Genomic DNA, 14,399 nt, shown 5'->3' with positions numbered 1-14,399 from the left:
TATGGAATGCAAAAAACGTTTGTGTGAACGAGCCCTAAGACTGATACTCTGTTCTTTGGTATGTACTCCATAATTGCCTGAAAAACCGCATGTGTGATTCCAGCCCTACAGAAGACAAGGAAAAGCCCAGGTGCAGCCTGCAGTGTATGTAGAGACCGTGACTCCGGATCCGGCACAAGCACACGATCCGGCGCCAGGATTTCCTGGCAGCTCTCTCTGCTATCACACACAGGAGAGGAAGTAACAGACATCACGGCTTCTACAGCCCTGCACACAGCGACAGGAGGCTCCGCACCGGAGACGAGGGACGTGCTGGACGGGGCCGGACAGTCGGTGGAGGAGCCGCCCGGTGCTGCTGGGAGGTGGCAAGCAGCTGTTACACGGAGGGGGAGCCTTGTTTACACCGGATTCTCCTATACGGAGCCGTATTTTCTTGCTGGAATGAATTGAGGAGGCTTTGTTCTGTCAGAATCGCCCTGCTCTGCCGCTCAGTGTGTCCACGTTCAGCAATGGAGGCGGCTGGAAGAGGAAGCGGCACAGTGTGGTGACTGCCATTGCCGCAGACACATCCCCTGCCTGCCTGTGTCATGGTGGCCCTCACGTTCAGCCCTGTGTGTGAGCCGTGCCTAGTGCCCCGGGAATAGGATTGTGCCGCTGCGGGTCTGCAACATGTTGGCCGGAGGAATTGCTGGGCATCTCCTGGGCACAGCCGTCTGACTCCATACAGACTGGCACAGCCGGGCCAACCACATAGTAGTCACAAGCTTCAGTGTGTTGTTGTTGTTTTTTTATAAATAAGATTGAAGGTTATTTCAGTTGCTGTCCCCTTTAAGAGCAGTCACATGAAGAAGAGCCTCCTGGTCATTGTCACCCCAGATCACTGTAGACCTCTGACCTCTCCTGGAAATTGCAGTGTTAACATTTTAATTTTTTTTTTTTTTTAAGAGGAATTTATTTTTCATATTTAATTTATTTTTATTTGATTTTTATGGATATTTGCAACTTTGTGCTGCTGCCACTATAAACTGTTAGCGGATCTGTAAAGTTCACCTGTAGTCAAGCATGGCGGACCTGGAAGCAGTGCTGGCGGACGTCAGCTATCTGATGGCTATGGAGAAGAGCAAGTCCACCCCAGCAGCCAGGGCCAGCAAGAAGATTGTGCTACCTGAACCCAGGTAAATGGCACTGGGGGGAGGGGGGGTGTATGTAATGGTCATGCGTGGTCTTCTACATCTGATGTAGACCCATACTAGATGGTAAATGGCACTGGGGGTGTATGTAATGGTCATGCGTGGTCTTCTACATCTGATGTACACCCATACTAGATGGTAAATGGCACTGGGGGGTGTATGTAATGGTCATATGTGGTCTTCTACGTCTGGTGTAGACCCATACTATATGGTAAATGGCACTGGGGGGTGTATGTAATGGTCATATATAGGTCTACATCAGACGTAGGAGACCACATACTAGATGGTAAATGGCACTGGGGGGTGTATGTAATGGTCATGTGTGGTCTTCTACGTCTGGTGTAGACCCATACTAGATGGTAAATGGCACTGGGGGGTGTATGTAATGGTCATGTGTGGTCTTCTACGTCTGGTGTAGACCCATACTAGATGGTAAATGGCACTGGGGGGTGTATGTAATGGTCATATATAGGTCTACATCAGACGTAGGAGACCACATACTAGATGGTAAATGGCACTGGGGGGTGTATGTAATGGTCATGTGTGGTCTTCTACGTCTGGTGTAGACCCATACTAGATGGTAAATGGCACTGGCGGGTGTATGTAATGGTCATATGTGGTCTTCTACGTCTGGTGTAGACCCATACTAGATGGTAAATGGCACTGGGGGGTGTATGTAATGAACATGTGGTCTTCTACGTCTGGTGTAGACCCATACTAGATGGTAAATGGCACTGGCGGGTGTATGTAATGAACATATGTGGTCTTCTACGTCTGGTGTAGACCCATACTAGATGGTAAATGGCACTGGAGAGGGTGTATGTTGTGGTCTTCTATATCTGGTGTAGACCCATACTAGATGGAAAAATCAGAGAGACATTCTCGGTCCACATATAGTGGTCACAGATGCCACTAGGATCAGGTTTTGATACTTTTGTGTTGGTGTCTATCACATTTTTATAACCTGGCGACTAGAAAAGACAAACTTGCTCCTAGATCCCAAGGTTTAGTCCGTCCCTGGTCTTAACCATTAGAAATGGTATATAGAGCCTACATACGGTGTCCAGGATGCTCAGTAGAGTGTAGGCCAGGGGTATGCAACCTCCGGCACTCCAGCGGTTGTGAAACTACAACTCCCAGCATGCATACTTGCTCTGCTCTTTTAAGAACTCGCATAAAAATGAAACGAGCATGCTGGGCATTGTAGTTTCACAACAGCTGAAGGTTGCTGATGCCTGGTATAGGCCAATGGTCCTGTATCTGGTCGATTGCAGGGAATTTGGTCTTCCTCTTCTTTTGTATCTTCAAATTTAAATAAAATCTTTTTCTATGCTTGGAATGGCTTTCCCTGCAGTGAATCTATTCAGGTAGTGAGCGTGTTCTTCTCCGTGAACATGTGCTCTAAATGGGGAAATTCCGCTCCCCTTGTGGTTAAATTCTGCATGTGGTAATTACAATTATATATATATATATATTTTTTTAAACCCCCATAACTGGAGCAGTATTAGGGTTTGCAGACCCCCAGCTCCAGTCTACAGCAGATGCAGACCTCTCATCTGCAGGTGGTTGCACAGCGTGCATTGCTTGTGAATAGGGGGCTGGAGGAAGAGGTTGCATTGATCCCTTCATTGTCTAATGAAAATATTAGGCAGCCCGTGAATTGAGAAAAATGGCTCGTGCTGTGTCATCACTCTGCCTGGTTATTGAAGGCATCGATGACCCTTACAGAGCATTCGATATGGAGACGCTGCGGCTGGAAGGGCCTAGAGCTGCAGATGTCTCCACAAGAGGAAGAATGGAGCAAGCACTGCCTGCCAGGCTGCAGGAGGGAGGACGTCTATTGGTGGCAGCCCCAGGAAATGGGAAAGCTGCCACTGTTGCCATCTGTCTGTCTGTCCATCTACCTGACCTAAGGGTCAGTTCACACAGAGTTTTTTTGGCGCTAATTTGGGAACGTTTCGGCATCAAAATCAGCTCCAAAAAACGGCTCAAAACAGCCTCCCATTCATTTCAATGGGAAGCAGCACTTGCTTCTATTTTATACGTACACGTAAGAAAAAAGCAGCATGTTCTACAGTGGGGCAGAATCCGCGCTGATGGGAAGCATTAAAAAAGTACAATTTCAGATGTGCCCATACGTGCGTAAACGCACCAAAAACCGCTTGTAGGAAGAGTACTATAAAATTTAAAGGATAACTGTCATATTTTCGCTCAAAATTAAATTTTCATATATGTTGTTGCTGCTGTGGTGATAATCCATAATCACTAATTATTGTGTTCACATACCACTTGTTTAATAAGATTCCGTCCATAGCAACCGCTCCTCACAAGACTTCTTTCTGACCTATTTTCTCAAGATGGCCGCCGGTGCCCTTACCCTGAGGCTAAGACCTCCATCCCTAACTACCCAGAATTAATTCGGCTCACCCCAACCAATCGCCTTTCTCCAGACTTAAACACGCCCTCTTCCTCCTGAGTAGTTGATCGCGAATATGCTAATCACAAATCTTTATCGCGAATATCGGCACTATCCCCGTCCGACGGGAGCACGCTATATAGAAGATAGGAGACGGACGACACCTAGGAACGCTGTTTAGCCGCACCACTGAAATGCCTGGGGGAGGAAAGAACATGCTGCAATTACTAGGTAATTCAATACCTATACAAAAGGGAACTAAGGTAAACTTAGTCTGACCAATCCAATTACATAAAAAAAATAAGAAAAATATGACCGTTACCCTTTAATAAAGTAAAAAATCAGCCTGAAAAACTGTTTACAAAAACGCGCCTAAGTTTGAGGTGTAAAAATCTGCTGGCATTCAGCGCTACATTTTTTACACATGTATTTTGAAAATCAGACGTGTGAGCCTTCACCCTAAGCAAATGCAGTTTCGGAAGAATCTGCATCATAAATAGTTCCCCATGTATTCCTATGGCGTTATCATGTGGTTACCCTAAAATTATGTACGTCTCTGTTCTGCTGCAGATATTGTGAAGCCCAATCTCTCCATAGATCTCGATGGGAACTCCCCACCAAAATCTGCATGACCCTAAAGTACGCATCGGCGCTGCTTGTGAAGGCACCCTGTCTGTCTCTATCCCAGCCGCACTTAGTGGATACAATTGTTAAAGGGATTCTGTCATGACATTTTAGGCCTATAACCTAAACATATGGCCAGGTCCGTCCAAATACCCTGAATCCGAAACTGACCTTATTAAATGTGCCTGTGGCTCTAATAGCACATAAAACAGGTTTTTATAACCTGTCGCTTCATACAGGGTGCCCGGCTGCAGCCATCTCCGTCTGGTGCCCAGCGCCGCCTTCCCAGTAGAAATCGCCGCCTTCATCACCTCAGCCCCGCCTCCGCAATCGTCCAGGCCCCTCTGCCAGATCCCGCGCGTGCACACTAGGCATAACTTGAGGGATCGGACGATTGCGGAGGTGGGGCTGAGGTGAGGAAGGCGCCGATTTCAACTGAGAAGGCGGCGCTGGGCACCAGACGGAGATGGCTGCAGCCGGGCACCCTGTTTGAAGCGACGTGCCCTTGGGCACCTTAGGTAGGCGAGTGACAGGTTATAAAAACCTGTTTTATGTGCTAATAGAGCCACAGGCACATTTAATAAGGTCCGTTTCGGATTCAGGGTATTAGTAGGAACCTGGCCATATGTTTAGGTTATAGGCCTAAAATGTCATGACAGAAATCCTTTTAAAGAGCATCTGCCAGCATGATCAACCCTATTAAACCAGGGATACAGACATGTAGGGTTGATCATGACTGAAGCTGAAGGGGGTGCTCCGAGGGCTCTGGCCAGCCCCTTGGTGCTCCAGTAAGGTTATTTGCATTAAATAAAAATTTATTTTTCTCAGCAACGAGGCCACGGATAGTCATAATCAGGGTATCATTTTTATCAGCATGATCAACCCCACCAGGCTGTGTGCCTGGTTTAATAGCATTGATCATGCTGACAGATGCTCTTTCATATCCTTAGCAAGACAGCTTACACATTTTATGCCACTTTTAGGGCCAAGAACGACTTGAAACGCTTAAGTGGCATTTGATCTCTTTCCATGGATTTTAAGGAAATGTAATAAGGTTGATGATTTTAGCTGGAACTTTTCAGTATTTGCCCTGGATCTCACTGCCATTCCTTGGGCATGTGTTCTTTTCAGCTATTGCTACTCAACCACTTCTAGCCTATGTTCACACTTGCTTAGTGGTTTTCTGCTTATAACCGATTTAAAGGATAACTGTCACACTTAGACCCTAATTTCAATTTTCATATATGTAGTTAATAATAACATGATATTCCAGAATCAGTTACTATTAGACTGACTTACCTCATATTTAATAAGATTCAGCCCTTAGCAACCAGTCTGCATAAAACTGCAATTTCACTATTCAGTTAGGATGTCCGCCACTGCCCTCCCCCTGAGGCTAATCCCGCCTGCCCTCACTAGCCAGTAACAATAGCCCCCCAAAAGTGTCAGTAACCAGAGCCCTCCCCCCTAAAGAGTTAATCTCCTGCAGCACAAAGGGGTCCTCTTACCACATGTTGCTTTCATTTATACACTGAGCAGACGGCAGATCTCCCTTCCCTGTTCTGCGCTGCTTCCACTCTGCATCCTCCAGCTCTGCTGAGTGAGGGAGCGTCTGCCAAGCGCAGGGACAGGGAGAAGTGCACACAGCCCAGGCACTGTTATCAGCTGCTGGGAAGGACCTGGCTTTAATCATTTACTTACAGTCCCTGGCTGTCAGTAATGTGACCTTGCACGCAGCGTCCTCCGTCCTACTATGAAGGACGGACCATGCCTAGCAACCCTATTTTAAGCACAGGTAAAAATAGGCAGTACAGGGAACAAAACTGTGGAATTAAGGGGTAATTGAATACACAGTGAAAAGTTGAAATAGGGCTACCAAAGTGATATTAATCACCACAATCCAATACTCCAAAAAATATATATACGACGGTTATCCTTTAAATATAATTCCGGATGCCAGCATTGCCTGTCAGTGGTTCCATATTCTATTTTCCTTCTGTTCTGATGTGACAGACTCTACGACATAGGCTCAGGTGAGAGGCCTATTACACGGGCTGATGCCAGGCCAATGATATACAATTAGTGCTTATATAAAGAGCCTTTCACATGGCCTGATGCCAAGGAAAAGGGGGCGGGCGCTCGTTATTTCACTTTGCGTATTGTAGGTGGCACATCCCTGTTTACACATGGCAACAATCCACGAACGAAGGTGCCATCACCTGAGAAATCAGCGCAAAGTGTGTGAGCTTAGCCTTAAAGGGGTTGTCCAAAATTATTATATTGATGACCTATCCTTAGGAGACATTATTCTTGACTTGATCCGATTTTATTTATTTTTTCTTGGTTTTTACTTATTTTTTTTATTTTGTTCAATCCAAGGTGCTTGTTGAACATCATGAAGGGGAGTCGCCTCATTGGCATCCCCCATCTGTGAGGCAATGAAGATGCCTCTCACCAGCCATCTGAATTAGGGATCAACCGATTATCGGAGTTACCGATTATTATTTAGTCAATCTAACCTTGCCGATAATGCGTCCAGCGCGCTATCACAGAACATGATGCTACAGAAGCCCTGGATGCCATGGCAAGCTCCCTGCTGCTGTGTGTACTATGCACAGGGTAGCAGAGAGAGTGTGAGATCCTATTCACCCTAATGGAGCTCTGTAGGACAAGGGTTCTAGCCCCTAATGGGGGAAATAGTTATTAAATAAAGTAAAAGTAAAAAAAAAAAATACACCAAAATATTAAGTATAAATCACCCCCTTCCCAAAATTCACAGAATATCGGTATACGTTATCGGCCTGAACGTTCACAGGTTATCGGTATCGGCTCTAAAAAATCAATATCGGTCGATTCCCTAATCTGAATGGGCTCCATGCAATACTATGTGCTGCAGCAGGGCAAATGTATCGATGGCCGCAACCTGTCATCGGGCTCATGCTAGGCTGGGTTCACGTCACGTTTTTGCCATCCCTTTAATGTATACAAAAAAATATATAGGATGTCATACACTGGCATCCATTCACCATAGAGTTCCATTGTAAAAAAAAAATCATAGGTTAACGTATGCGTTTTCGTTTTTTTGCAGGTTGAAAAAAAGTGGTCTGCTACGCTTTTGTATCCTATATCCCTCCGCCAACATATATGTTAAACGAATGACAAAAACTTGATGTGAATCCAGCCTTACTCTGACAGGGTCCGTCATGACAGAGAGTGATTGCTTGCTCTGAAATGCGGTGGTGTTTCCGAGACCACATCGGGGGAGATTTATCAAATCTGGTGTAAAGTAGAACTGGCTCAGTTGCCCATAGCAACCAATCAGATCCCACCTTTCATTTTAACAGCTCATTTGGGAAATGAAAGTTGGAATCTGGTTGCTATGGGCAACTGAACTAATTTTCCTTCTCACCAGTTTTGATTAGTCTCCCCCATAGTTTTAGAAATGGGGAGGTGGGAGCTCTCCAGGACTCTTAACAGGCCCAGTTTTAAAGCTGTTTTCTCAGAGACCCACAGCGTTTCAGAGCAAAGCAACGCGCTTATGAGCGATCCTGTCAGGAGAACCTCGGGCATTGCCAGCCTGAGGCCTAAACTACAGGGGTGCTTTAATTTAATTTTATTAAACTGGCTTACTATTGAAAATACTAGCAGCGACTGCCATCACACTGGATCCATAGTCATCAATAACCATGATTTTATGACACGTCCTTAATATTTCTACATCATTTCATATATTTTTTTTTATTTTTTTTCCCCCCGTATAAATCACACTGATAAAAATGGTGTTGTTTAGGGATGGCTTCTATACACAACACATCCTAAGGTTATGTCTAGTACCGTCTTCCGTCTGTAGTGTACCGCAGAGTGATAAATCAGATTGTGGTAATGAATTCATATTGAGGCTGCATGTCCCAGTGTTTTCAGATGATGAGGAGATGTGGTTTTTCCTCCCTAAATACTGGCACATTGGAGTGCACATGGCCGTATATAAAAAGCCTTGGAGTGGTTCTTCTTGCTCATAATTGAATGTGAGATTATCTTTACTTCCCGATTTACAAGAATAAACTGAATTTTAGGGTACTTTCACATTAGTGTTGCCGGATCCGGAAATCCGTATGCAAATTGATACGGATCCGTTAGACTTATTCATTGATGTACCGATTCTGGCTTTCCGGTATCATCTGGAATAACGGATCCGGTATTACATTTTTTTAAAGCTAGAAAGAACTGCACATGCGCAGACCAGAAAATCCGATCCGGCGATGCAGCAATTTCCGGAACACTTGGTACCGGATCCGGCATTAATACATTTTACTGAGAATCCGGCAAGTGCGGTAGTGTTCTGGAATTTTGGCCAGCAAAGATACCACAGCAAGCTGCGGTATGTTGTCCGGTCAAATACCGTACAAGGGACGGAACGGAATACATCCTGATGCATACTGAACGGATTGCTTTCCATTCAGAATGCATTGGGACAAAATGGAAGCGTTTTTTTTTCGGTATTGAGACCCTTTACCGTATTTTAATACTGGGAAAGAATAACGCTAGTGTGAAAGTACTTTTGTATTTGTATTTTGTATAGGAATCCACCACCAGATTTAACAAGGCCTGATGCAAAATGATTAGGGATTCATCTCCCGTTCACTTTGCATATTGTCGGAAGTACATCGGGCCATGTGCTGCCTGCTAACGACCGGCCAATTTGATGAGGGATCAGCGACACCCTTATGCATTCCTACAAACGCTTCTTCCTGATAATTGACCTTTTAAAGGGGTTGTCTGCTTTTTACTATTGATGACCTATCCTCAGGATAGGTCATCAATATCAGATTGGCGGGGGTCCTACTCCCGGCACCCCCACCGATCAGCTGTTTAAAGGGAACCTGTTACCATATTCTGACATATAAAACCAAATGTACCTAATGCTTGATTACCCTGATAGTTCCCAGCGATCGATCCATAATCTTCCCAGGACTAACCTGTCCTATTTTATCGCCCTATAACGCTTTCCCGCCTTTTATGCTAATTAACAGAAAAGAGTCATATCTTACATGCTTGACCAGAGAAGAGTCATATTTTCTCAGGGTCGAGCTCCTCGGCTCCGCCTAAGAAACGCCCCTCCAGATAAAATCTTGCGTGAGTCAAGGTAAGCGCGCCCCCTCTTTTGTTAGATTAACAGCCTGCAGTGTGGCTGGGATCGCATAAGTGTCACGCATGCGCGGTGCTCTTTGGTAAGGCGCGATCCTGTCCCTGGCTGCCGCTGTTAGCCATACTGTAGGCTGTCAATCTAACAAAAGAGGGGACAGTTAGGGGCGTGCTTACCTAGACTCGAAGCAAGGAAGCCTCATTTGCAGACTACCTGCGGGGGAATAAAAGTTGTTTTACAGCGATCATGCGCCTTAGGGCTCTTTCACACTTGCGTTATTGTCTTCCGGCATAGAGTTCCGTCGTCGGGACTCTATGCCGGAAGAATACTGATCAGGATTATCCTAATGCATTCTGAATGGAGAGTAATCCGTTCAGGATGCATCAGGATGTCTTCAGTTCCGGTACGGAACGTTTTTTGGCCGGAGAAAATACCGCAGCATGCTGCGCTTTTTGCTCCGGCCAAAAATCCTGAAGACTTGCCGCAAGGCCGGATCCGGGATCAATGCCCATTGAAAGGCATTGATCCGGATCCGGCCTTAAGCTAAACGTCGTTTCGGCGCATTGCCGGACCCGACGTTTAGCTTTTTCTGAATAGTTACCATGGCTGCCGGGACGCTAAAGTCCTGACAGCCATGGTAAGTGTAGCGGGGAGCAGGGGAGCAGCATACTTACCGTCCGTGCGGCTCCCCGGGCGCTCCAGAGTGACGTCAGGGCGCCCCAAGCGCATGGATCACGTGATCACATGGATCACGTCATCCATGCGCATGGGGCGCTCCGACGTCATTCTGGAGCGCCCTGGGAGCCGCACGGACTGTAAGTATACCGCTCCCCCGCTCCCCGCTCCTACTATGGCAACCAGGACTTTAATAGCGTCCTGGGTGCCATAGTAACACTGAAAGCATTTGGAAGACGGTTCCGTCTTCAAATGCTTTCAGTACACTTGCGTTGTTACGGATTCGGCAGGCACCTCCGGCAACGGAAGTGCATGCCGGATCCCAACAACGCAAGTGTGAAAGAGGCCTTAGACATCTTACACAAGAACATCATTCGAAGCCTGATGTTAACAGCTTTAAGGTACTGCTGGCGGTTTATGATCCATTTTGGTGCTGACAGGTTCCCTTTAAAGAGAAGGCAGCGCACATATGAGAGCTGCTTTCTCTGCTCTGTTCACCCGCTCCCCACTAGCAAAGTGGTGAGCAGTGTAATTATACGTATGGCGTCCCCATTCACTTCTATGGGACGGCTCTGTCTGTTCAAGTGCATAGGAAGGAGCCGTCCCATAGAAGTGAATGGAGATACCATTCTTGTAATTACACTGCAATTTCTGCGGCGAGCGGGTGAACAGAGCAGAGAAGGCAGAGCTCGTATTAGCACCAGCTGATCAGGGGGGGTGCCTGGAGTCGGACCCCCACTGATCTGATATTGCTGACCTATCTTGAGAATAGGTCATCAATAGTAAAAAGCAGACAACCCCTTTTAATCCTCATCAAGTGTAAAAGGATGCTAAGGGTACTTTAACACTTGCGTTTTTCCGTCCTAGGGGCTCTATACCGTAAAAGAACTGATCAGTTATATCCCCATGCATTCTGAATGGAGAGTAATCCGTTCAGGATGTCTTCAGTTTAGTCTTTTTGACTGATCAGGCAAAAGATAAAACCTCAGCATGCTACGGTTTAAGGGTACTTTCACACTTGCGGCAGGACGGATCCGACAGGCTGTTCACCCTGTCGGATCCATCCTTGCGCTATTTTGCCGTGCCACCCCGTCAATGGGGATGGGGTGGAGCTCCGGCGCAGTGCGGCAGTTCACGGTGAGAGACCGCCGGACTAAAAAGTCGGACATGCAGGACTTTTAGTCCGGTGGCCTTTCGCCGTGCACTGCTGTGCTGCGCCGGAGCTCCGCCCCCGTCCCCATTATAGTCAATGGGGACGGAGCGGCGGCACGGCGAAATAGCGAAGGACGGATCCGACAGGGTGAACAGCCTGTCGGATCCGTCCTGCCTCAAGTGTGAAAGTAGCCTTAGCTCCGGCCAAAATACCTGATTAGTTGGCAGAATGCCAGATCCGGCATTCATTTACATTGACATGTATTAGTGCCGGATCCGTCATTAAGAAACACCTGAAGGACGGATCCGAAAAAATAAGAATATTATAAGACTGATCCGTCTATTCACATGGCAAGCGGAGAGACGGATCCGTTCTTGCGATGCATTTGTATCCGGACCCGTCTCCGTCTCACAAATGCTTTCAGTCACATCCAGATCGGTGGATCTGGCAGGCAGTTCCGACGACGGAACTGCTTGCTGGATCACACTGCCTCAAGTGTGAAAGTACCCTTAGGCCCCTTTCACACGAGCGAGTTTTCCGAAAGGGGCCTAAGGGTACTTTCAATGGGTCTGTGTACATGAGCGTTTTTTTTTTCACGCATCAGTTCTGCGTTACGTGATAATCACCGCATGTTCTATATTCTGCGTTTTTCACGCAGCCCTGGCCCCATAGAAGTGAATGGGGCTTCAGTGAAAAACGCATAGCATCCGGAAGCAAGTGCGGGTGCGATGCGTTTTTCACTGATGGTTGCTATGAGTTGTTGTTTGTAAACCTTCAGTTTTTTATCACGCGTGTAAAAAACGCATCAAAACGCATTTCACCGGAAGAAACGCATTGCTCGGAAAAAACTAAACGCAATCGCAGACAAAACTGACTGAACTTGCTTGCAAAATGGTGCGAGTTTCACTGAACGCTTAACGTGTTGGCTGGGGCAGGTTCTCAACTCCAGGCCTTATGGTGTTTTACATGGGTGATATCATTGTCAGTGCTTCAGTCATTGCCCCAGGGGATCTCCTCATGTCATAGGCGCTGTTAGCACAGTACATGGTAGCTAGGCGTTATTGACACTATATACATACATACATTGTGTGAACAGACCAGTAATCCATTGAAAGGCAAGGCGTTTCCTCAGCGACAGGATTGAGCCATCACTCCCATCTGGCAGAATACACCAGTGACAGCCGCTGTGCAGAATGTAGGCTGTAACTCCGGATCCGGCACAAGCACACGATCCGGCGCCAGGATTTCCTGGCAGCTCTCTCTGCTATCACACACAGGAGAGGAAGTAACAGACATCACGGCTTCTACAGCCCTGCACACAGCGACAGGAGGCTCCGCACCGGAGACGAGGGGCGCTCTGCACATAAAAGAAAAATACACCCATCGCCTTAAATTTAGAGGTCATTTGGGAGAGCCCCGCTGCTTTGTGACCTCACTGGTTAGTTCCTTCTAGGGGCCAAGCCAGCTGTTACACACCACTGCAGAGAGAAGCGGATGTGCTGTACACAGAGCCCTGTGCTAAGGTTTTTTTTATTTTTTCCCCATTTTGATGTAACTAGGGGTGCTGTTACCGTCTGCGTATAACCTGGATACATGCTTCATGTGAAGGCTCTTTGTAGCATCTGCCTGCTTTCCTGCAGTTTGCTTTTATATTTCTGTGTAGATCTATCCACTGTGCACATAGGCTCCTGTAATTATCGGAGAGCGTCACTGTTCACTGCCAAAGCTGCGTAACCCACGAGCTCGGATGCAGGCTGGTAAACGATGGGGGATCTGTAATGTCGGAAGAGGAATTGAAAGGCATCTTGTAAGCAAAAGCTGTCTGATTGCTGCTCCTGAAGCAATACTCTACTGTGCGCAGCCCTTGACAGCCTAGACTGCATTGTGCACTGACCACGGAAGGGTATGGAGCATATACACAGGGGGACCCTGCAATGAAGTAGTTAATCGGAACCTGAGGAGCGGTGGTGGCCGGTGCTAAATGACTACTCCCCTCATTCAGCGCACACAGGGATTTCTCGTTGCATTGCACCTTTGCTCTTTGGGGAATATATATACCGGAGCACCACCGATTTAAGGAATGAATTTTATGACCTGGACAAAATGAATGAATAATGTGCTTCGAAAACTCTTTAAGGCCTGGAATCCCAATAACGTACAGACTGCTACTGGTCGTTCTGATGGGTTCACAGTATTCTCAGACATACTGAACCGCGGGACTGTCTTCTCCAGGTAGAGCAGATTTGATTTTGGAGGATCTGCTGCTGCCGTTAAATCGTGGGATTTTTGTCTTTTAGTTTTGAAAATTTGTAAAAAAAAAAAAATCAAATAAAAAATGGCAGACTTAGAAGCTGTGCTGGCGGATGTCAGCTATCTAATGGCAATGGAGAAAAGCAAATCGACCCCCGCAGCCAGAGCCAGTAAGAAGATTGTACTACCCGAACCAAGGTAAATTGGGGAACAAAGCGCATCAGGACTGGCTTTTTGGTTACTTGTGATGGGTAAATAGGGAGATGATGACCTGTAGTGTGGTTCATATGACTTATCTTTATTTAAAGACAACCTGTCACTAGGTTTGGAGCCTCTAAAGGGGTTTTCCATCTTCAGGGGCCTTTCGGGCATCCCCCGACGTGGCTGAGGAAAGCTGCTAGGTTTTGGCTTCTTTGCTCCCCTGCAACGCTCCGTTCCCTCGGTGTCAACATCTGGTTTGGCTTCTGCAGCTAATCGCAGGCCTCGGCGTTGAAATGTCCCCCTTGCATCATGCCAGTGGGTCACATGACACAAGGGAGACACGTCGCTGCTATGGGCAGTAATTGGCTGCAGCGCCCGTAAAAACTAGATGTTGCCATACGCGGAGTGAAGGAGCTGGAACCCAGGGGCGAAGTACCGGTAAGTATGCTTCCCTCCGCAGGTCTGGCTATACTGAGGGGTCTGCCGAAAAGCCTCGGAAGATAAAAAAAAAAAAAATAATAAAAAACTTTAAACCACTGTCATGTTGTTATGCAGAAGGAGTTTAGCGTTCCAAACTTGTCCATATAGAAGAAATTCTAATAATAATGATGATCTTTATATAGTGGCAGTATATTCCATAGCACTTTACAAATCGGTGGGAACCAGGACTTGTCTACAATGGCATCTGGCGCATGCGCAACGCTCTTGTGTAGCCAAGGACAGTACACCTGTACACCATGGATCTTC

General features: G+C 46.7%; 1 protein-coding gene across 2 annotated transcripts in view; it reads left to right on the top strand.

Moving 5' to 3' along the window:
• Positions 1-250: 250 nt before the first annotated feature.
• The window catches only part of GRK3 (G protein-coupled receptor kinase 3), a 323,566-nt gene continuing 309,417 nt past the window's right edge, over positions 251-14,399 (top strand). The window contains exon 1 of one of the 2 annotated variants that reach the window (XM_040416568.1): positions 251-1,175. In XM_040416568.1, coding sequence (XP_040272502.1) covers positions 1,063-1,175 — 113 coding nt within the window. In that variant the 5' untranslated portion in view covers positions 251-1,062. Of the gene's footprint in view, positions 1,176-12,511; positions 13,650-14,399 lie in introns of those variants that run through there. The other variant, XM_040416567.1, reaches the window with a different exon arrangement.

The sequence above is a fragment of the Bufo bufo genome, chromosome 2, assembly GCF_905171765.1.
Source record: "Bufo bufo chromosome 2, aBufBuf1.1, whole genome shotgun sequence".
Taxonomy (NCBI): domain Eukaryota; kingdom Metazoa; phylum Chordata; class Amphibia; order Anura; family Bufonidae; genus Bufo; species Bufo bufo.
The sequence above is the reverse complement of the archived record's forward strand: the minus strand, read 5'-3'. Positions and strand labels throughout refer to the sequence as shown.